The 22,823-nt window shown below is 40.2% G+C and overlaps 1 protein-coding gene across 2 annotated transcripts in view; it reads left to right on the forward strand.

The window, feature by feature from the left end:
* The window catches only part of wnk4a (WNK lysine deficient protein kinase 4a), a 49,265-nt gene that overhangs the window by 5,251 nt on the left and 21,191 nt on the right, over nucleotides 1-22,823 (forward strand). For both annotated transcript variants that reach the window (XM_074619744.1, XM_074619745.1), the window contains exons 3-6: nucleotides 16,559-16,731; nucleotides 17,067-17,287; nucleotides 18,769-18,926; nucleotides 22,529-22,617. In XM_074619744.1, the coding sequence (XP_074475845.1) occupies nucleotides 16,559-16,731; nucleotides 17,067-17,287; nucleotides 18,769-18,926; nucleotides 22,529-22,617 (641 nt within the window). The remainder of the gene's footprint in view (nucleotides 1-16,558; nucleotides 16,732-17,066; nucleotides 17,288-18,768; nucleotides 18,927-22,528; nucleotides 22,618-22,823) is intronic.

Consider the following 22,823-nt stretch of genomic DNA (forward strand, 5'->3'; position numbering starts at 1 on the left):
CAACAACAATGACCCACTAGCTGTACATTATCTCGCTTATTACACGACTACTTACTTAAGAAATCAATAATATGACACCAAAAAGAATCCGCTAGAGTCTGACATCAGAACTGCGTCCATAGCAACGGTTTGTTATACATAGCAACGGTCTGCTATAAAGAAATAACAGACCGTAGAACGCCGTGATTGACCAATCAGAATCGAGTATTCAACACAGCCATGTAATAAAAAGTGATAAGAGACTGAATGATGGGCTGATTAAAAACACAAATTATGCAGAAAATATGTTTGAGGTCATTTTAGAAACAGTGTTCCAATTAAATATCACACTTTATTTTACCAACTGTGAAGTATTAATATCGGGTCATAGATGATTATTTCCACACCCTTTGGCTTTGCACAAAAATCTATGTTTCTTATTATCTATGTTATTACACGTTGAACGCAGAACGCACTACATTTGAAAACAAACTGTACCTATGACTCCTGATCCAAGTTTATGGAATTACCTTGAGAGCTGATTCCTCTTTTGCTTGTCATACCTCACAAATTTTAGACATCAATAAACAGTCCACATGTAAAACACTATTTCAAAATGTGCTGCAAGCTTTATTTCACTTGTATGCCTCGTATTTATTATATTTATTACACCTTGTATGGTCCAAGTGAAGGTTTCTTTTTTTTGTTTTCTTTTTTTGTTGTTACTGTTGCTGCCTTTCCGCGTGTTGTGTAAAGAATAGGATCAATTAGTCGCTACCACATCTCCAATTTGTCATCAATTCAGATAGAATACATATAAATAAATAGAATAATAAAGTGAAATAAAATGGCAGTTCAGGTCATTTAATCACACATTTATTGAGAACTTTAGAGCTTTAAAGACACGTGGCTGTAAGTTTAGAGCTGTTTCTAAAAGAAGCAATGCAAAGATAAAACCCTTCCCAGGTGGCAGCTACCTAGCAACCCTTCCCCCCACAGACCCACAGGTGACTCAGGTGCCATATAGGCAACATAAACTGGGCTTTGAAGGAAATGTAGAGCTGATCAAATATGGATGAGCCGTTGTTTGGTCTCCTCCCACTTCCATTCAATCTACACCGAGGCTAAAAGAGTTTACCGTAGCTGCTAGTGTAGGTACTTTGTTATTGCTGCTTGCACAAAACTGCATCAAATATGAATCACGAATAACAACACAGTCAGTGAGCTACTCAGTAACTGAAAGGAATGAGTGAACTGTAGCACATATCCTTGTTGGTGAGCTCCTTTTTTAAAGGTCATTTGTTGCACAATACCTGATCTTATTCAAGGGCAGATCTCAGCTAGTTTCCTCCAGCCTCCAGCAGACACTTTTATGCTCTCACGTTTCATTTTTAAACCCAAACCAACACACGATCTTTAATCACGCTCTATATAAACAGCCTCACGTGCTCTACTTCGCCACAGCCACCTGTATTTTCAGCACTATCAGAGTTTATGAGGGCCATGCTTAATGCAAGATCAGCTTGAGTGCATTTACAAATACCAATTAGCCAATTCCTTTGCTGCATAAATACAGACAGAGAGAATATTTTGGCTAATGAGTACACTTGTTTTGTGTTAACCCTTTCCTGCAACACATAAAACTCTCTACTGATAATGTGCCTACTGTGAGCTGTTATTAATCAGTTGTTCATTGGTGCTGCTTGGTATAGATGGAGAGTTTCAGTGTAAAGAAGGTTGGCACATTGCTTTTAACTGCAGTATCAAGTCTAGCATACATACAGGAGCAGTTTAAACTGTACTCTACAAGTGAACTAGAGGCAGCAGCATGAACTGCTATAGAGACCAAAACCGTTTTTGTACCAGTCTGTAAACATGTTTATTTCTGCTATAAGGTGGGGTTTTTTAACATGGGGGTCTATCGGGATTGACTCGCTTTTGGAACCAGCCTCAAGTGGCCATTTGAAGAACTGCAACTTTTGGCACTTCTGCGTTGGCTTAATTTTTCATCACCGGAGGTTGCCGCTTGGTGGCAGCTTGTGTTTGGATAGCATTTGAAGGAATAGTTCGACATTTTGGGAATTATTTTTATTACTTGTTTGCTGAGAGTTAGATGAAAAGATTAATACCACTCTCTGTCTGTCCGCTAAATATGAAGCTACAGCCAGCAGTCGCTTAGCTTACTTACTTACTTACTCAGTCCAGGGAGAAACAGCCAGTCTGCCTATATCTACTGATTTCCCAAAATGTTGTAATTTGACTTCTTTTGTTATATTTTAAAAAAGGTTTTGTAGAAAACATGTTTATATTAAGAGTTATATAAGAGTAAAAAAAAGCATAATTTTGGTGTCGACACTAGTATTGAAACATTTCAAATGTTGCCCAGCCCTTGTCATCATTCAGTTTCAGTTTTGTCTGATAGTGTTAGTGCTTTAACGACTAAAGACACTGATTAGTATTTGATTAATCATTTCAGTCATTTTTCAAGTGAATCTTTGCCTGTTTTATAGTGCGGCCAGTGTATTATAAGCTTGTGGGGTATAATATTGCATCAAAATTCTAGCAATTAGTCATTTAATTGATGGCTCATGGCAGAAAATTAAATTAATATGATAGTGATAACTGATTAATTTGTTTCAGTCAAGCAAAAATGTCAAATAATAACAGTTCCAGCCTCTCACATTTTAGTATTTGCTGTGTTGTTGTATATAATTGTTGATTATCTTTGAGTTTCGGACTGTTAGTCAGACAAAAAAAAGCAATTTGAAGACGTCAGCTTGGACTCTGGAAACTCATGACGGGACATATTAATCTATATTAAAAATAATTGTTAGTTTCAGCTCGACTCTGTATGTTTAAAAGTCTCAAAGAAAACAGAGTCACCTAAGGACAAAGTGAACGGAGGAGGAGGTGTGAAGGTGGAAGATTTGCATCCCCCCTGCTGTAGTAAGAGTTGGAACCATTACTGTAGTAAAAGTGTGCTCACTTGGTAGAAAGAACTGGAAGCTGCACTGTTTATGTTTTATAGCTCATATAATAGCCCCGGATTATATTAAAGCTGTAAAACCTCATTAACATCTCACTCCAGTTTGTATATTCGGAGTTATGAGGTTAAACAACGAGGCATAAATCTAGTTCTCCGTTGCCTCTCTACGTCACGCTCTCGCCCGGGCCTCATACAGTGCTGGCTGTGTAACCTTTATCTGAAAGTGGCTAGTGTTCAGTGACATAACACAAGCTGTGGGCTTCCTATCAGTTCTACTGTAGCCAACATCAACACAGTCTTTCCTCGCAGGACCCACGGTGCAGCGAGATCCAGCTTATCAGGGCCTGCCAGTGTTCTCCGAGGAGAACGTGAAGGAGGCCCACGACGGCGGTCTACATTTACACATGGCAGCACGTCACTTTGACGCGAGGGCTGTTTTGTTTGTTTGCTTTAGCTCTGCGCAGTGTCGAGGGGAAGGCCGAAGGCTGTGTCACCTATAAAACATGTACTGTACTGAATGTGCACTCATTTGACGATTGTCCTGTAAGATACAGCTTGTCTGTATCATACAGTATGCACTCAGTGCTGAAGCTGTAGATAACAGTGTCTCATTGGCTGCTGTTGATAGTATGTTAGTGTCTTGTTTAGGGTGGAGGTGGATACTGTAGGTACAAGCTGGAGCAGCATGGTGGCTCTGTGTTCAGCATGGGGCTGTTTGGTGTGTTTGTACGTTTCTGTTGGAAACTAAATTGCTCGTAGTTATGAACTGCACCCTGCCTCTCACCTAATCCATGCTGGAGGGGGCTGCAGCCCTGCACAGTGACCCTTCACAGGATAAAACGGTTCAGAAAATAGAGGTGTGGATGGTACAAACTTGTCGTTGAATATTGCGATAACAATATTACTTGTGATAAAAAACCACCTGCCGCCTATAATTATAATGAGAGAGCAAATTTTCATCTGTCAGCGGTACAACGCTTCTCAACGCGTAACTCTACCAAGTGGAAAAAAACAATTATAAACTGGTTCTCCGTGTGCTAGATGTAATGACTGAGCTATTGTACTTTTAGTGTGCTGCTGGCGACGCTTCTGTCTCTGCTGCTTTTATTGGGAACACCGTGGATCGATTGTTCATGCGAGAGATTTCAGCAAGTGGTTCCGGGTTTATTAAAAGTTTTCCAGCTTCCAGTAATAGTATTCTGGTGACCCATATATTATACAATCACTGGCTCTGCTTCATGTTTTTACAAGCTTGTTTCTTGACACCAGGCTCATCCTTTCAAGATAACATCAATATCCATTCCTCTAAAAGACTCTTTTGTGGCTCTGTCTTTTAAAGTAACACAGATACATATTTACTTGTTGAATATGTGTCTATGTCCTGGATACTCATATGTCATTCTCCTTTACTGGGACTTGCCCATAACCTTCAGATTAGCTCCTAACCCTCTGTCTATCAATGCATATTAAAACTATTCTTGGTAAAGATGATTTCCAACACATTTAAGGCCTCTATACACAGTTTAATAACTGCAATCTTGCAGGTTAATTGCATGTCACATTGTGCGAGATGGGTCTAAAAAAAATCTTGGGCTTCTTTGATAAATTACTTAAACCATTAATTGTTTAAAAAAAAAATCATTTCTGTTGTGTCAATCGATTCATCTAGTAATCGACTAAGTTGACAACCAAAGACTTCACCAGATGTACACTTTGGAAAAACCTCTTCTCTCCACAGTGTTTCCAGTATTGACAGTGTGTGACTGTACAGCCGTTCCTTTAGAGGAAAACATGTAGTTTGGGTCCTGGGGAGGCCCCGAGTCCTGCTTCCTAAACAAACCAAAGACCTCGAGTTTTAATAGCTGTTGGGGCTCTGAAGCCATAGTTGGTAAGGGAAAAGACTGCTCCTCGGGGTCACCGCTGGTCATTTCTGAACTGACCATGTGTGTCGGAGCGTGCAGGACAGAGGTGTCGGGGGTTTAAATGTGCTCCACGTGAGTCCTGGGTTGAATCAGCCATTGGTGTGTATACAGTAATGGCTCTACCTGTTTGGGCTCCGGCACGTTGCAATACCCATCAACAAATACTGTTTCTTAGTCAACAGAAAACATGAATTTGTGTTCCTCCCAGGCTTGAAATGGGCTGTCTTAGTTCACATTTATCTTCAACCTCTGTGGGTTTCTATAGTCACGTTCCTCCTCTAAAATATACGTCATTTTGTGCCTTTTATTGAGCAACCAGTGGAGGATTCATAAATCTTTCATCCTGTTGCCTTCCTGTGACAGGGGCGCCGCTTACATACCATCACTTCGTGAACTATATCCGGTCCTGGTTGCCAGTGGCACTTGATAGCACAACCTTGTTTGTCAGTGTAACACTATGCGACTGGCTGCACCCCTCGTACAGCCACAGTGGAGTACAAGTAGTCACCAGACATACAGTTTCAACATGTTTCATTTCAGTTTGACCTTCACAAAAAACATCGATAGAAAACGTTTTTTATTATTATTATTATTATAAAGTGACTTAAAGAATGTTTCAATTCTTTTCAGGTATTTCATGTAATATTCAAGGATTTTTATCAGCTTTATAAAAAGCAATATTAAAAAAAGACAAAACCGCCCTGAGATGAAAGCACCTTTCCGGTTTGCTGGCTGTTGCAGAGCCTCGAGTCATAACAACCTCAAAGGGTTTTGCTCCAACGCTCTCCTGGTCATACCTCAGTTGCCAGCAAAGCTTAGCCTATATTGTCCTACTTGGAGTTCCCAGATGTGTGGAGCTTTCTGCATCAGGACAGATCAAACGGTGACAGCTTCAGTGACGTCCACACCAGTGGCTCCCAACCTGGAGGTCAAGATACAGTACATTTAAGGGGGGGGCGTGAGATTAGATTAGATTCAATTCAGTTTAGGTACTGAGACAACGGTACGGGATGTCATTTATGTATACTGTTTGTGACAATTAAAATAAAGTTTAAGTTTTTAAGTTTTTAAATGCAATTACAACAAAATGCAGAGATGATTACCAACTATGAAAAAGAAAAAAAAGCATTTATCTACCAATTTCTGATAAGAAACTAGAGCTGCAACGATTAGTCAATCAACAGAAAAATAATTGCCAACTATTTTGATAATCGATTAATCGTTTAAGTATTTTTTTTAATGCAAAAATGGCAGGAATTGCTGTTTTCAGCCTCACAAATATGCTTTTCTCTGTTTTATATCTTTGGGTTTTGGACAAACCAAGACATCTAGAGACATCACCTTGGACTTTTAGAAACTAGGATGGACAGTTTTCACTATTTTCTAACATTTTATAGACCAAACAATTAATCGATTAATCTAGAAAACAATCTGCAGATTAATCCATAATGTATGGAATCATTAGTTGTAGCCTTTTATGAAACCCTCAATAAAGTGTTTTTAAATAGGTAACTAATGTTATTTATTACTGATTGATTCATAATTTACAAGTACTGTACAGATAATTTATCTTTGCCTAACCCTTTGGGTTGCCAGGTTTTGAAAAGCCCCTTTGGTTGATGTTAATCCTCCTCCAGCATGACACTTGCTTTGACCTCATCAAGAAAACATCAGATGGCCTGTTTGGCAAATTTATTTATTTTTATCAGTGAGTTACTAACATTTGTAACTGCAGATTTGATGACTTATTAGAACGTGAGAAAAAACACAAACATTTATAGCTGCATTATGTCCAAATAAAATAGAGTTTTCACTACCTGGCAACCCAAACATTGTTTGTATTAATGGCTTATAACTGAGCAATAAAGTATTAGCAACTGATTGATTAACCCATAATAAAGCCATTAGTTACAACTTTAAGAAGTGGTGCCAATATTTATTCCACAAAATGTTGGTTTTTTTCAGATGTTTTCCTTAATTCTTGTGAAATAATTGATACTTATAGATTAGTTCTTCAGGCCTGCAGACAATTATTGAACTTAAACAATCTGGAAGACAAAACGTTTGGGAACCATTGGCATAGATGTTCTCGTAATTGTATTCTGCTTTTCTTGTTTGGCAGAAACCACCTATGTGACACCCAAGTAGGCTTTAATGAACCATAAAAACAAGTATGTTACTGACGCCAGAAGATCTAAGGAGTCCGCCCAGGAGGCATGCAGCTTTAAAACTTGTCAGATCTGTATTGCCATGAACTTGTTGAGGCGTGTAGTAACAGTAGCCTGGATTATAATTACGCCTGAGGTAATTCTTGTAATCAGATTGGAAGTTTAATGGTCTCATCCACTAACGTCAATGATTGGATGAAATCTGTGTACTAATAAAGGTAATTGTGAAGCTGTTGGAACATTATGTTTCATTTTCAGATCGTAAAAAATGATTGACATCCTTTTTAGCATATAATATTTGATATGACCTTTTCAATGCCTCATTCTAAGGAGTTCAAAAGAGCAAAAATAATGACAATAAAATATATATATAGCCACATATTTATGATTACAATAGCAGAAACTGATCAGAAAGGATGTAAAGATGAACGCACACAGATAATTGTTTGTGTTTGCCACGGTTGCCTGGCCGCTGGACTCATTTTAATCAGGTTTAAGAGCCCACAGCTTCATCTTGGCCCTTTATAGCCGTCAGAGACGTAACCGTGACGAAGCATGACAGGCTGTTATGTCCGCTGTGCCGGTGTACCTAACGAGAGGAACAAGAACAAGATGAGGAACAAGAATCTCATGTGATACATTACTCGTTATTGAATTCTGACACAGCTGCTCCTTTGAAGCAGCAGTGGGTAGAAATGGAGCAAATGTAATTTTTATAAAACAGTCACTATATCCTGACAGTAGTGCATGAGACAGGTAATCTGTGTCCTCCAGTGCTCCTAATGGCATATGCAAGATTTCACAGACTGGAGGAAAACAACCAATCACAGTCGAGCTTGAACTTTGTCGTCTCTTAGCAGCTGTCAATCACTCACAAACTCCGATCAAACGGTCAAACTAGGCAGCGCTGATAAAATATGAATCAAAATTCTGTTACTGTAATGTCTATTTCTCGCCTCAAATGTTCTCAGAAACATTTTGTAGTGTACTGTTTAGCTATAAAATGAGGAAGTTTGTGACTATGTATGCAGCTATGTTGAGATCAGTTGAGGAAATACCAAGCACCGCCCTCCAGCTGGAGCTCAGCCAATAGGAACACTCTCTCTCTGAAATGACCTATGATTGGCCAAAGTCTCCCGTCACGGGCTAGATTTGTTAAAGCCTGAAAACAGAGCCATGATGAGGTGCAGAAGTTTAGTTTTCTCTTAGAACACTTGAATCACAATATGCTGAAAGGTTATTTTTGCCCAATGATGCCAAAAACATTCTGCCTACTGAAGCTTTAAATACTGTAGGCTTTTCACATCAGTCGTAGAGTAGAGAACATTACAAGCAGCAACATTTTTTTGCTACCCTGATAAAAATATTACCTAAACTTTGGTCATCAAAGAAAGCACGTCATTGTGCCTGTTAGATTGGACGACCCATAACTGGAGCTGTATCCTTCCGGCATCTTGTGATCTTTCTGTGGTTCGCTGAAGAGTACAAAGTGTTTGTTGCCTTCGCACTCTACTCTTCAAATGCCATTACACTGAGAGAACCGCCCATGTACTCTCTCTTCCAGCATTTCAAAGCTTTCTTCCCTTTGCAGGGTTATTTGATCAGATTGGAGCACGTGTGTCCTCTCGTCTCCGTTTAACTTTGACCTGAGGTCAGCTGAAAAGTGTCACAGGTCAAACTGCTCTTCAGACTGCGTACACACCACCAACGTTGAGTGTTAAAGTCACAAAGGGGGCTTTGTTTAAGATGAATTATTGTCTGTCAGCCTGGGTAATTCCCCTATACATCTTACATATGGAAGTGCTGATATTTCAGCTATTGCAGTGTACAATTTAAGCCTTTATTGAAAATCTATAAGCAACTGTAGAATAATTCCTTTCTGTATCACAAGCTGCCATGTCAAGCGCAACAAAAGACAATGATATAGAGCTTATAGAGCGCTACAGGAATGAATCCTAAAACCCGGAAATGAGTTAGCATTTTAACACTTCCGGTTCTCTCGGCTGGAAGTCAATGGGTTTTTAGTTAGATGTCTGAAATAAGGTCTGTGGTTAACACAACTTGTTAACGTTTTGTTCTACGACATAAAATACATCAAATATCCCACTCGGCCCAGCTTTTACGTGTCTTAAAAAAGGCAGTTGCTAACAAGTGGCTAAATTAGACTACTAAATGTCATCCCGCCAACTCGTCCGCCTTTACAGCCTCATTGTGTGTATACTCGCACTCATGCGACCGTGGTGTAGGTGGTTTGAAGCCTAACGTTAGCTTTCTACTTCTGGCGACTGCATTCACACTTCAAAAATCATAAAAGTGGTGTTCATTTGTGAAGATTATCTAGCTGAACAAACCTTTGTGTAAGTATCATAAACATTTGTTTGCCACAGAGTTTATTTTCTGCAATAATCCGAAACCCAATGGAAAAATCCAACGAGGGAAACAGGGCGATGCTAACTTCTTTGTTGTCCTACAAAAATACGTCATCCCTGCACCGCTCTATAGATGAGAAGTAATGGGGTGGATCGGGTAGCGTGCAAGGAAAAGTTACCAGTTATTGTTATTTCGTAGTGCAAATCTCAGCTTGAAAGGGAAGAGGATTATTTAAGAAGGGAGGTCTTAACGGACTGTTCTGTGAGCACAGAGCAGTTTACAGAAGAATGTTAACTGAGGTTTTAGTGAGTCACTAAAAGCAAAGAGACCTTAAGAATACCAAAGTAAACACACTAAAGATAAAAGATCTCCTGGCTCTCTAACGAGGTGATGCAATACTTTCTGAGGCAACTCCTACTGTACAGTACAGAGGACAGCCTTGTACTTGTGCAAATATATATTAAAGCTAGACCGATAAATCGACCAGGTCGATATGAGTTTACTGCATATATCGATATCATTGTATATGCCGGCTAGTAAGTAACAAGAAATTGCAGGACAAATATGCAGAAATAGTAAAATGCTTGGGGTACATAGTTTGTTCACAGAGAAAGTAAATTTTTTTTTAACTAAAATGTACCACACAAGTGTATTTTGGCCACAATTTTAATTATTCCAATGTTATGTGTTCGTGGTAAAAAAAACAAAAAATATATAATGTATGTTGATGTTTTATTTAATTTAATTTAATTTAATTTTATTTAATTTTATTTAATTTTATTTAATTTTATTTAATTTTATTTAATTTTATTTAATTTTATTTTATTTTTATTTATCCAGGATGATCCCATTGTGATTTCAAGTCTCTTTTCCAAGCCGTCCTGGCCAAGACGGCTCCCAAATATCTCCCAAATATCAATATCGGCCTCAAAAATCCAGTATGGGTCGACTCTGGCTATAAAATATATTCCTATCTAGAAAAAGTATCTAAACCAGATGGAAAAAAGATCTGCTCGACAGGCCGCTTTTCACTGAGATAGTGTAATCCTGCATCTAGGTCTGTCCTACTCGTGTAGGTAATTAGCCGGGCGCCACAAGTCGGGTCAGGTTGTCGGTGTGAGAGCGGCAGTCAGAGGCTGGTTTGAGTCCTCAATCCTGATGAGATTAATGGCTAACCTCCCTCTGCCCGCTCCATTTACACAACATGCCAAGGTTTCTCTTGGAAAGAGCACAGAGCCACCTCAGTTCTCACCTGCAAACATCTAAATGCAGCACTGTGCCAGTGTAAGCGCCTACGTGCGTGTTTATACAGAGCGTGTGTCAGTCAGGATGGGCATGTCAGTCTTCGAGGCATGAGGTCAGACTGTTTTTTTTTTCCCCTCTTTGCCTTTGACCTCAATTCCAGATCTTGGCGAGCCGGTTGTCACCGCCTCTGAAGACGTTGCAGGTTCTCTCCTGCCGGCTCTGTCGTCAAAAGGTCTCTGTGAGCTCTGGTCTTTATCTGCAGAGCTCCTCACTGTCAACATCTGGACTGGAGTTATGGCCTGTTAACTTTCAATAATAAGTTAATGACAGGAAGAAGAGGGGAGGGCTAACATTTTTACTCCCTGAAAGGGTTCAACCTGAGGTCAAGGCAGATGGAAAACTATGCCAGATTGATCTAATTATTTCTGGAATTACACAAAAAGTTATGACTCGTTCTTTGACAAACATATTCTATAGATCCCGTACTGTCCAGCTGCTATTAACAGCTGGTTTTCTAGGGCGACAGCTAATATCTGTTTTCACGATCAAGTCCTTTTTACCTAATTTTTTTCAATTGATCGATTAATTTAGTCTATAAAATGTCAGAAAATAGCGATAAATGGCTATTACAGTTTCCCAGAACCCTTTATTTGACTTAAAGGATCAAGCTAGCAATATTGAATATATTTCTAATTGTCAACAAATCCCATGAAAAGACCGTAGTCAACAATGTTGATGTTTAAAGTCTGATATATCGTATTCCTCTGAGTAGAGCTGCAATGATTAATCGATTAGTTGTCAACTATTAATTTAATCGCCAACTATTTTGATAATCGATGAATCGGTTTGAGTAATTTTTTAAGGGTAAAAAAAATCTAAATTCTCTGATTCCAGCTTCTTAAATGTGAATATTTTCTGGTTTCTTTACTCCTCTATATCAGTAAACTGAATATCTTTGAGTTGTGGACAAAACAAGATATTTGAGGACGTCATCTTGAGCTCTGGGAAACACTGATCGTCATTTTTTTTACTATTTTCTGACATTTAATAGACCAAATAACTAATCGATTAAAAGAGAAAATAATCGACAATGAAGATAATTGTTAGTTGCAGCCCTACCTCTGAGCCACAGAGCTCAAAGCGCACAAATGAGTCACACTGTTGCACTGGGTGACCTGTTAGATCATTACAACAAACTTGAGCACTGTACTGTAGTTTATTTTGAGTTAATCCTTCATACCGCTGTCGTGCTGACGTACAGTATAAAAACTAACTAGATCACCAAATGTGTGTTAATCCACGGCTGAAAATAGTCCCCAACAAATGCGCTATTTCCTCCTGTTTGAGAACTACTACTATACTCAACTTCTTCTTCTTCTTACTATTACTACATATTTGTGACCTGTTGTTAAAGATGTATGTCTTCAGTCGGAGCAAATTGAGTTGGGATGGGGAAACTATTTAGAGATGGACTAATGTATTGTTGGTTTTGGAGTTTTCATGGGATTAGATTCTCTACTTAACATGGTTTTGAATGCAGATCCAAGTATTCAAGACATGGATATGAAAAACTGCACTGAAACCCCAGCTTCTAACCCTTAACACACATCCCTGCGGGCTATAAGTGGTATGAGTGAATCCATTTTTTCACTTGGCCTACTTTTCTCTCCGTGTTTAGTCAAGGTTCCTACAGATGCCACAGTCTGTCCTCACTGACTGGATGCTCCGCAAACCTTGGTCTAGACTTCCTGTATGTGTTTGAGCGTTCATTCCCGTATTTAAGACCCCACAGCGTACACCACCTGGTGTAGGCTGACATGTCGTGTCCATGTCCTGGTTGTCATAATAGGGGCGCTGACAGGGACTTCTTAATACCAGTGGCTCCTCGACCATCAACACTGCTTATGTAACTCCACTTATGTGGCAACAAGCCCAAATACTTCCAGCTATTGCAGACCCCCGACTCAACACGCACACCTCCCAGCAGCAGCAGCAGCTAAGAATAAAATATCCAGCTGGAAGAGACGACAGTATATATGAGAAAACCTTTAGCAGAGGCTCATTCACAGACCTCTTAAACTTTTTATGGATGTACTCGCTTGTCTTTTCAAAACGGAGATGGTTTGTTTTTGTGGCTCCCCCCCCTGCATCGCTTTCTCCAGTGTTGCGCAATGTTTTTTTGGCCTTGTTTTTCAAAGAGGGGAGGGGGGGGGAAATAGATGCAGTCAAATATCCCATGGAAAAGTTATACAGATAATGATAATATAATAATAAACTTTATTTATATAGCACTTTTCAAAACGGCAGTCAGCCAAAGTGCTTCACAGTTAATAATTAAAATGCAAGATGGGAGAAAATACTCAACAATACAAGTAATATAACAAAGAAAACAGAATTAAAAGACCAATAAAACCAATGGATTTTCAAGCAACAAACACAATCTATATAAGTGATAGATAAAAGCACAGCTGTCAACAGATGATTCATTCTTTAGGGAAATGCCACAGGGCCTCTGACTAAAGATAGATATCATCAAGCTTAATGCACTATAGTTATCTGTAATAATGAAAGAAATAATCTAGACTGATTAATTGGTCATGATGTGAAAACAATCTCATTCAAACTGAAGTGTTTGCTGCTGTGGTTGGTTTTTCATTAGTCACATCTTAAGTGTGTGTTTTTACTGGGAAGAGGCGCCATGTTACCCTGAAATTAGCCGGCACCAATAACAATAAAATCACATAACAGCATGGCAGTGTTAACACAGCTTGTACGTGTGCTTTGTTGTTTCCATCTGTACGTAATAGTCCGCCTCATTTTCCACTTCATTGGCATTTTAAATGAACAATTCCTCGCTTTTTTTGGACAGCTTTTTGATGAGTCACATGAAATGATCTCCAGTTTCTTCAGCAGCTCACATTTTTGCCACAGCAGGACTTTTTGGTCCAAGAGCTCATCTGAAGTTGCCAAACGTCGTCTGCATTTTGCATTTTAGTATTTTTGCGATCCAGCATGCCAAGCTCTAGAAAGTCTTGCGGTTCTGGAAGTGTCCAAGTGGCTCGGCCGCGTGCCACAGCTAATGCATGTTAAACACTGACTGTGCTGCAAACCGCCGCTGCACAGGCGACTCTCCACAGGAGACAAAGCTCGCCACACAGGGGTCTGGTGTTATCGCGCTTAGATACATAAATATCCAGATTCTCCTAAACCCACTGACTCACGCACAAACTGCACACGCACACTCTTACATTCACGCCATAATTTGTGTCAAATTGCGTGTGTTTTTTGGGATACAGTGATTCTAAAGCGCAAATAAACCTCAATGTCCACGTCTGGACATTTGCCGTCTTTAAGGTGCTTTAAGGACGGGTCCATTCTTTTTTTTTTTATAGTTTTTTATATCATTCTGTAGCTTCCCAGTGGCGTTCCTTATGTATTCAAATCCGAACAATTTTGGTCAAAGTATGTATGTTTTAGCGTCAAAATGCTATTTTCCCAAACCCCTCTAAAAACGTTTTCCCACGCCACCTGACGTTGGTTTCTGCATGATGACGCTGCATACAGTACATATACAGTATATATACAGTACATCCTTGTGGATACATCCAGGAGTACCCCAACGGCGAGAAGCAATGTACTGCTGTGTGGACGCCACACAGAAAAGAACCCAGAAGGACCCGCACTTTAAAACTCAACTGAGTGTGAGAAGCACAAATTAGACTGGCTTATTCATAAGATGCATGAACATTTGTGTGATCTAATAGTCTTTTTGAGCCCTGATGACATTTGTAAACACGTTATAGTCATTACTTTAAGATGTTTTTCTTTCATGAAAACCACTTAGTAGTTCTGGCAGAAGTCTTGCGTATAAGGAATAAGCTGTAGCTTGTGCTCACATCATGAACTGATCCACCTAAAAGCAAACCACTTGTCAAGAAGTCGCCTCCGTGTCTTGCTCTTGAGCCCAGGCCCTCATGTTTGAGTTGCTGGTGTAATATGACAGCTTGACAGTTGACTGACGCAGGTAAAAGGGGTCTTGCGTTGTGTGACTTCAGACATGGCCGGGCTTCAAGCAGTCTGATTGATGCGGCAGCTTAGCATCAGCAGCAGCACCACCTCTTCACTCACTGGGAAAAAGCAGAGAGGAAAGAGAGAGAGAGAGAGAGAGTGGCGGTCAAGTTGATTGTAAGCATAAACATATGCAGAGCATTTTTCCCAGAAATCTGCTTCAATGCAGGATTCATGGACCTGAAGTCTCCCAGGAGTTTTTTCCACTAACCACCCACCGCAGGCAGAATTACTCCAACAGCAGCTAAATTGGGCCATTCATCCTAGAGGAAGCACAAAAATGTCTTTGTTCGTCCAGCGTGATTGCAGTGTTTGGTTCAGTTTTACGTGGATTTCGGAAACCTCATCCTGAAATGTGTAGAGTAAGAGCTCCCCTTATTGGAAAATAAATGTTATTATGTAACTGGAGGGTCGCCCAGATGGATGGACCTGTGGTTTCCAGTCCCGCAGCGAGCTCATTAGTTAAAGTAACAGTGATTTATCAAATTGGTCCCGTGTATTCGCACGCTGTGTTTATTGCTACCTAGTTACGTAACGCCGACAAGACCAGAGATCTCTACAACTCAGCTGTCAACACAACTGCACATTTATGGTTTACAAAACAATCACACCTCAAGGTCCATTTAGTGTAGCTTTCAATCATATCACATGGCCTTCATCGGCAGATGCAGTTTGTCCAGTTCTCATTAAATTGTTCGAACGTCTTTAAGGAATTCTCGTTCATATTGTCTTAAAAGTTTAACTTCAAAATTCATTCCTGACCTTGGAAAGAAAACAGTCTTACCTCAAGGTCAATTTATTTATTTATTTATTAGGTGTTCTGGAGTGTCTACATGCACAATTTTATCCTAGTGATGATCAGCTTTTTTGAGTATTTATGTGTTTGTGCATGTAAAATAATATTCTGGATAAATAAATAGTTTTTTTTATATGCAATTTTTGCTTTTTTACCGCACAAAAAAAACAAAAAACGAACAGACATGTCAGATTAAAACTAAATAAAACAAACTGCCAGCTCACAGAAAAAGTGCACATATGCATGTCAATCTGTATGATGACCGTAATGTCCACAAGTGGATTAAAGATCAGAAATAGAGTCCACGCAGCCAAGTGATGGTCGAGGAAAGACCAAGACGAAGGCTAGAAAACTGGAGTCCTGGTGGATCAAATGCAATGCATACAAGTCTGATACAATTAGTTCCCAGGTTGACACCTTTCCCTCCTAAGGTTAGGGTCCCCAGATCTTAACAAACTTGGGATGAGCATTGAAAAGAGTATACCGAATCTCTTCCAGGTACAGACAATGAACCATGTCATTTAGACATTATTTAAAGCAAGCAGGGGAAACTCTCTTTTTGCTATGACCATACCAAACATGAGGCTTTTTTCTAATGCTAGTTGGAGCAACCCAATATCACATCTGTCAGGGATTAGCGGTCTGTTGCATACAGTATGTCGTTGTACAAAGAAAAAAAAGTCTTCCCAGAAACTCTTGAGCTTGGGGCAAGACCAGAAAAGATGAACTAGAATAAACCAAACCTGAATACACTGGAGTACTCAGAAACTGGCATGTAAACACCTTCAACATGTTTCCGTGATAAACAATGTAATCATCAATCTACACGCTGGAATAGAAGTGGAAGTCTGACGATCTCTGCTTTTAGTACTGGTGATGAAAGCCAGCAGAGCACTAAATGCAGCTGTGTTGTGAGTTTCAAGCCCAGTTCCAGACCTCAGAATCACATATTTCTGTTATTGTCATGAAAAATGTTAAGTTCCTAGCATTCAATAACGCCATACTCTTATGATTTTCTCTGCAGACCCGTAAGCTGACCAAGGCGGAGCGACAGCGTTTCAGTGAGGAGGTGGACATGCTGAAGGGCCTGCAGCACCCGAACATCGTCCGCTTCCACGACTCCTGGAAGTCGTCGGTAAAAGGCCACAAGTGCATCCTCCTGGTGACTGAACTCATGACCTCAGGCACGCTCAAAACGTGAGTCTCCCCTCCCAATTCAGTCCTTAAAGCAGTTAAAGTTCTTTGCTCTCTTTCTTTTTGTGAAGAAGGTGTTACGTTTCCCAAATGGCGGATATCTTTTTTTCCGTAGAAAAGAGGATATTTGTGTCATGTTTGACAGCTTGTCTTCTGCTTTGAAAGGATCAAAGGTGCAGAATAAAGAATAGCTCCACTTTGGATACAATGTTCTGGGAGGGGAATTCAGGAAACTCACTTTTAAACTTCCTCTTGGCTGCCAAAATAAGACATTAATTATTTCTGGCACTGCATTTTTAAATATGGGGTGTTAAGTCTTGTCCTCTTTTTTGTTTTAGGTACTTGAAGAGGTTCAAGGAGATGAAGCTGAAGCTGCTGCAGCGCTGGAGTCGTCAGATCCTCAAAGGGCTTCACTTCCTGCACACGCGCTCTCCTCCCATCATCCACCGGGATCTCAAGTGTGACAACATCTTCATCACCGGCCCCATCGGCTCCGTCAAGATCGGAGATCTGGGGCTGGCCACTCTCAAAAGTGCCTCTTTTGCCAAAAGTGTCATTGGTAAGTGTAAATTTGGTGCAAATGTCTCCTTCCACTGATATCAGAAAGGAATTGCATCTATAAAACCATAAGACTCTTTAGAAATGAGCTAAAACATGCAAAAGGCCACTAATCTTGAATCGTAGAGGGACTGCAATGAAATTCAGCCTTTGACTCAATTCTTAAATGCTTCTTATTTTGCTTAAGAGTCTTCCACTTTCTCCTGCTCCTGTTTCCTGTTTCACCTGCACACAGGCAACCCAAACCACGCCATATGTGCCTCTGTTTGAATTCCTGCTTGCATCTTTAATCATGGCATTAATTACTCAAATGGCTTTTAAAGGACGTGGGAACTACATCAAGTAAATGCAGGGAGTGTCAAAGACTGGTTGACACTTGATTCATGTTGAAAGTGACACTTGATGAGTTTAATTCACCACCAAATCAAACACTGTATGTTTAATTAATATATAAAAAGGATGTTTTTTCGTCATTTTTCGCATGTTTTTGGACATTTTGATTGTTCACTTTGCTTTGCGGCACGCAATTTAATTGACATTTTATACATAAACACGCTACCTGAAAGTATGTTGATGTTTATACATACAGCAGGTGAACATACTGGAGCATTTTAGCTGCTTAAAGGTTCAGTGTGTAGGATTTGGCGGCATTTAGCGGTGAGGTTGCAGATTGCAACCAACTGAAACTTCTCCCGTGTGCCAAGCGGGTAGGAGATCTACAGTGGCTGACGCAAAAACGCGATTGTCCTTCTCTAGAGGCAGCATTTGATTTGTCCGTTCTGCGCTACTGTAGAAACATTGTGGCCGGTTCCGTGAAGAGGACCCGCTACCTATATAGATATAAACGGCTCATTCTAAGCTAACGAAAACACAACGTGATTATACACTAAAGAAAACATACTTATTAATATTATATTCCATTTCTGCCAATAGTTCCCCCTAAATGTTACACGCTGGTCCTTTAAGAGTCAGATATTTCCCTCAGGAGTTGGTGGAGACCAAAACAGAGCTAAAAGGAGAGTGAATAATGGACTGATGGACAGGAACACAGCTCTAAATTGATGCTCATGTTGCTCCGCGTCTGCTGTATGTGTACATAAGCAACTGTTTGCTAACATGTTAACCATGTCAGGTTTATAAGCTGATCATACAGTATGTCAGTGTTGTCTTTACAGCTTGTTATCCGTCCCCACGTGGCCAAAATATCAATAAATGCAGGTTTAAGGTTTATTTGTATACTCTGCAACGCATTGTGTTTTACAACAACACGTTATTTTTGAAAATTACCAAAAAGATAAGAGTCTTATCTATCAAAGCATGTATTATATGTTTATACTTATGTAGCTTTTAGTAGTACTAGCAGTCCGTGAAAGTTTGACATGGTGCTCGTGTCCTATGGGTGGAGCATTGGCTGGCAGCAGGTTAATTTTGTATGTGCAGTTGGTAGTACTGGAATAACTGTTGACCTCTGAACCCTGACAGGAACACCAGAGTTCATGGCCCCAGAGATGTACGAGGAGAAGTACGACGAAGCGGTGGACGTCTACGCCTTTGGAATGTGCATCCTGGAGATGGCCACCTCTGAGTACCCGTACTCCGAGTGCCAAAACGCCGCCCAGATCTACCGCAAAGTCACCAGTGTGAGTAAAGGCAAGGAGGGAGGACCACATAGTTTTTTTTAACCCGTATTTTAAAATAATTGTCCACATGTGTTTCGTCCACGTGCTCAACTTTAACTAAACCGAGAGGATATCTTATGTGTACATCTGGATATCCTGAATCCTTGGAAAGAAGTGGGGCCCACATGGAATGAAAGCCTCGTTCTGTCTATTAAAGGCTCAGGATGTAGAACCGCTTTTTTCAGCCCCGCAATCATGACGCAGGGTCGCACATGTTTCACTCACTGATTGCCAGTATCTTTTACCAGTTCAAAGATCCTGTATCACTGGAATATTCCCTTCTCCACGTAAAAGTGACCTATCGACACTGACGTTTGCACATTTTTGGAAACTGCTCAGAAACCCCTTTATTGTCAATCTACCTAGGAAAGCCATCCATCCTCTGAATGCTCTAGGTCTCTAGTTTGTTGTTGTAAAGTTCAGGTCGTCTACTGTAGTTAGCTATCCAACGGGTCTCAGAGATGCAGAAAAAAATATATTTTAAGAAAGTACAAATGTATTAGATGATGAAATCCTCATTCTTAGATATCTGTCTAAGGATGAAGAGGGCTTGAACTCCCCGCCCACTTACAGGAACCAAACTGATGTTGGATTGAGATCATATCAGAAAGTTTTACACAGAGAATTCTTTGGGACTTCTTATAAAAAAAGACCAGAAGCAGCGTATTGAGTTTTAAGAGCTACAACAGTGGCCCTATGCTGCCATATTTCTAGAGTGCCAAGCACATCGATGACGCCACGGTGGGCAAAAGCAGGCGACGCCAGAATTATATGTTTTTGGAAATTGTGTCTCACTCTTTGCTCACACAAAGACGGCTGTTTCTTTCGTGAGGCTGGAAACTGAGAAAGCGACAACGCCAACAAATCGGAGCGGGTCTGGCTCCTCCGCTAACAAGACAACATAATAATGTTCCACGTGCACGTCGGAGAAGTTTACCCATGCAGCAAGATTTAATAAAAATCCATTAGCAGTGCCTTTCAGGATTTGTTTATGTTTTATGTGAAGTACAGACGACATCTGTCAGTTTATTAGTTTAAAACATTAAACACTAAATGTTTCACTTATGGGACTTGTAGTTGAAGTCACTCGCCATTAAAGAGGCCTAGAGTAAGAAATATAGCTTGACATATAAAAGCAGAACATATACAAATAGTGTAAAGTTCTTGGAATTTTTTTTCCACATGTGGGTGGTCACACCCGTCTGCAGACTTTCCTTGGCCTTGTTCGTAATATGTTTTAATTTCACATCAAATAAATAGATTGATAAGGAAATAAATGCCTACAGACGGTGGATAAATGCCTTCTCGTACGCATTACATGGCCAGTACCATGGGCTTTAATTTGCTGCTATAACAGACTCCATTTTTCTGAGAAGGCTCTCCACAAGATATTGGAACCAGGCTGCAGGGATTCAGTTTTACGGCTGCAACTAATTATTATATTCCTCATTAATTGATTCACTGTTTGTTTTTTAAAATATCACAAAATAGTGAAAAATGCACATCACATGTCCCAAGAGTCCAGATTTGCTACTCAAATCTCTTTGTTTTGTCCGACCAACAGTCCTAAAAGATTTTCAGTTTATTATCATAAAAGCCTGAGAAAGCAAATACTGACATTTAAGAAGCTGGAAAAAGTGTATTTTTGTCATTTCTGCTTTAGAAATAACTGTGGTAAACATTTTTTGTGAACCTCACGGTGCAACAGGAACATTACCGTGTTAAAACAGGAAAAGGCCTTCCTCTAACGGTTACCACAAAGTTGGAAGCACACTGTTTATTATTCATTAAATTACCCATTAAAGGGTAACTTCAGTATTTTTTGCACCCTTTAGCGTCGGTATGAGACACAACGGGCTTTCCATTAACTAAACCCATCTGCCTCAATATTAAACGCTCAGGGAAAGCGCGCCGGAGTGTGGTGAAGTGGCTTCAAGTGCGAGAAGACCAGGCCAGGGGGCGTTAACAAACAAAGACAAGGCTTTCATCCAGCTGTTCGTGTCTCGTGCGTCACGTGACAATCAGCTGTTCGTTCATGTCGCGTGTTCACAACGTTCAGTGTCACTTTCACTGTACAAACGTAGTAGTTTTAAGCCCAACCATGTTGTTTTTTAAACATAACTATAGTGGTTTTATAGCCTGAAGCTAAGCGTGTGTTTTTGTTTGAATTCACAACATTAAGCAACCGAAAAGAGTGACGCCGAACATTCGTCAATGTGACGAGTTCGGATGTGAACGCATTGGTTTGTTGGGCATATCCGCCTCCCCTCATGCCCACCCTGTGTGTCTTTTTGCTCTTTAAACTACGTCATCACACTCTTAGAGCACTTTCTTGCTTACTGTCCTTATTTTTAAAACCCAGTTTCATGCAGGCGCTAAAGGGCGCCTTGTGTGTGGTTATCACACGCCGATGGCCGTGACAGAGCGTCTGTAATTAACGCCCCGGGAATGAGAACGGGCTGCTTGGCCATGTAGTGTATTTCCCTCAGTGGAATTGAAATCTACGTCAAAGAAAACCACATTTGGCTCGTGAAACATAACCATGCTTTATTCATATTTAAAATAGTTGCTTTGGCACTGAAATAATTGACATTAACAAATGTGATAAAGTCAGTATGATAACAGCATATTTCTCGAGATCTTGTCTCGAGCGTCGTCTCCTCAGGAAAGAAACCGAGCCGCAAATTAGATTTGGATTGAGGGGAAACTGATTTATTCTGAAGGTGCCTTTGAGGACACTGAAGCAAAGGCTTAAAACAAAGAAACCTCTGTGTGTCCGCTTCAGACCCTCTAAATCACATTTCACATATAATATAACAGCATTTCAGTTCGGGGCTCCTCAATTTCAATTTGGGTGAATTCATTATGTAACGCATCTGAATACATTCGCTAAAGACGTCTCACACAGCTTTGACTCACTTAAACAGGAAGCAGAAATATCTCAAGAAAATGATTTCTGGTCACAACAAGAAAGACGACAGTTACTGTGTGACATGTCGGTCTGTAAATGTGATAACAAAGTGTATCACTCAGCCTTTTGTTTCTGGTAATTCTAATTATTTGGGAGTCAGCTGGTTGCTTGGGTATCTGTAGGCCAAACATCTTTTTGACCTTGACTCTTATCGGTGTTTTCACAGGGATGGGAGCTCTGCTGTAATCTATGTACATTCTCATGATAGCATTTAGGAGAAACTCCCTTATTTCATATAAGCGAGTCGTCCTGTCTGAATATTTTCTGTCTTGTTCCAGCTGTCATGTTGGTTTTTTTCCATCTTCATGAGCTCTTGCTATTGTTCCCCTCTGGTGTTGACATGATCGCAGAGCCGAATGTCATGCAGGCTGAAGGCAGATGCCACAAAGCAGAGGATTAACATGCAGACGGGAGTGGCTGTTACCGCTGCGATTAGATCCTCTTTGACAGGAGAATTGCGGGATAATAAATGCACAAGGAAGAGATCATTGCTGCTGATCACTTGTTCTGTTTAAAGCAGCCTCCTCTGGTACTTGTTGATTCAGTATGAAGCCCCACAGATGAAGTGAAACTCTCCCGATTGTATTCACAGGGAATGAAACCTGACAGCTTCTACAAGGTCAAAGTCCCAGAGCTCAAGGAGATAATCGAGGGCTGCATTCGTATGGACAACGATGAAAGGTACACGTGAAAACACACACTGTGGTCGACATTAATAAAACAACGAACCGCATGAATGACTGAGTGAGTGACTGCATTTTCCACGGTTGTGACACCATCACGGTCGCAAAATCAGTTACTCTCACAACTACTTCTGTTGTATTTCCCGCTACAGAATCTCACGGTTCAGACTCAATTTAAAGCTTGTCTCTATCAGAAACGGTTCC

The sequence above is a fragment of the Sebastes fasciatus genome, chromosome 20, assembly GCF_043250625.1.
Source record: "Sebastes fasciatus isolate fSebFas1 chromosome 20, fSebFas1.pri, whole genome shotgun sequence".
NCBI lineage: Eukaryota > Metazoa > Chordata > Actinopteri > Perciformes > Sebastidae > Sebastes > Sebastes fasciatus.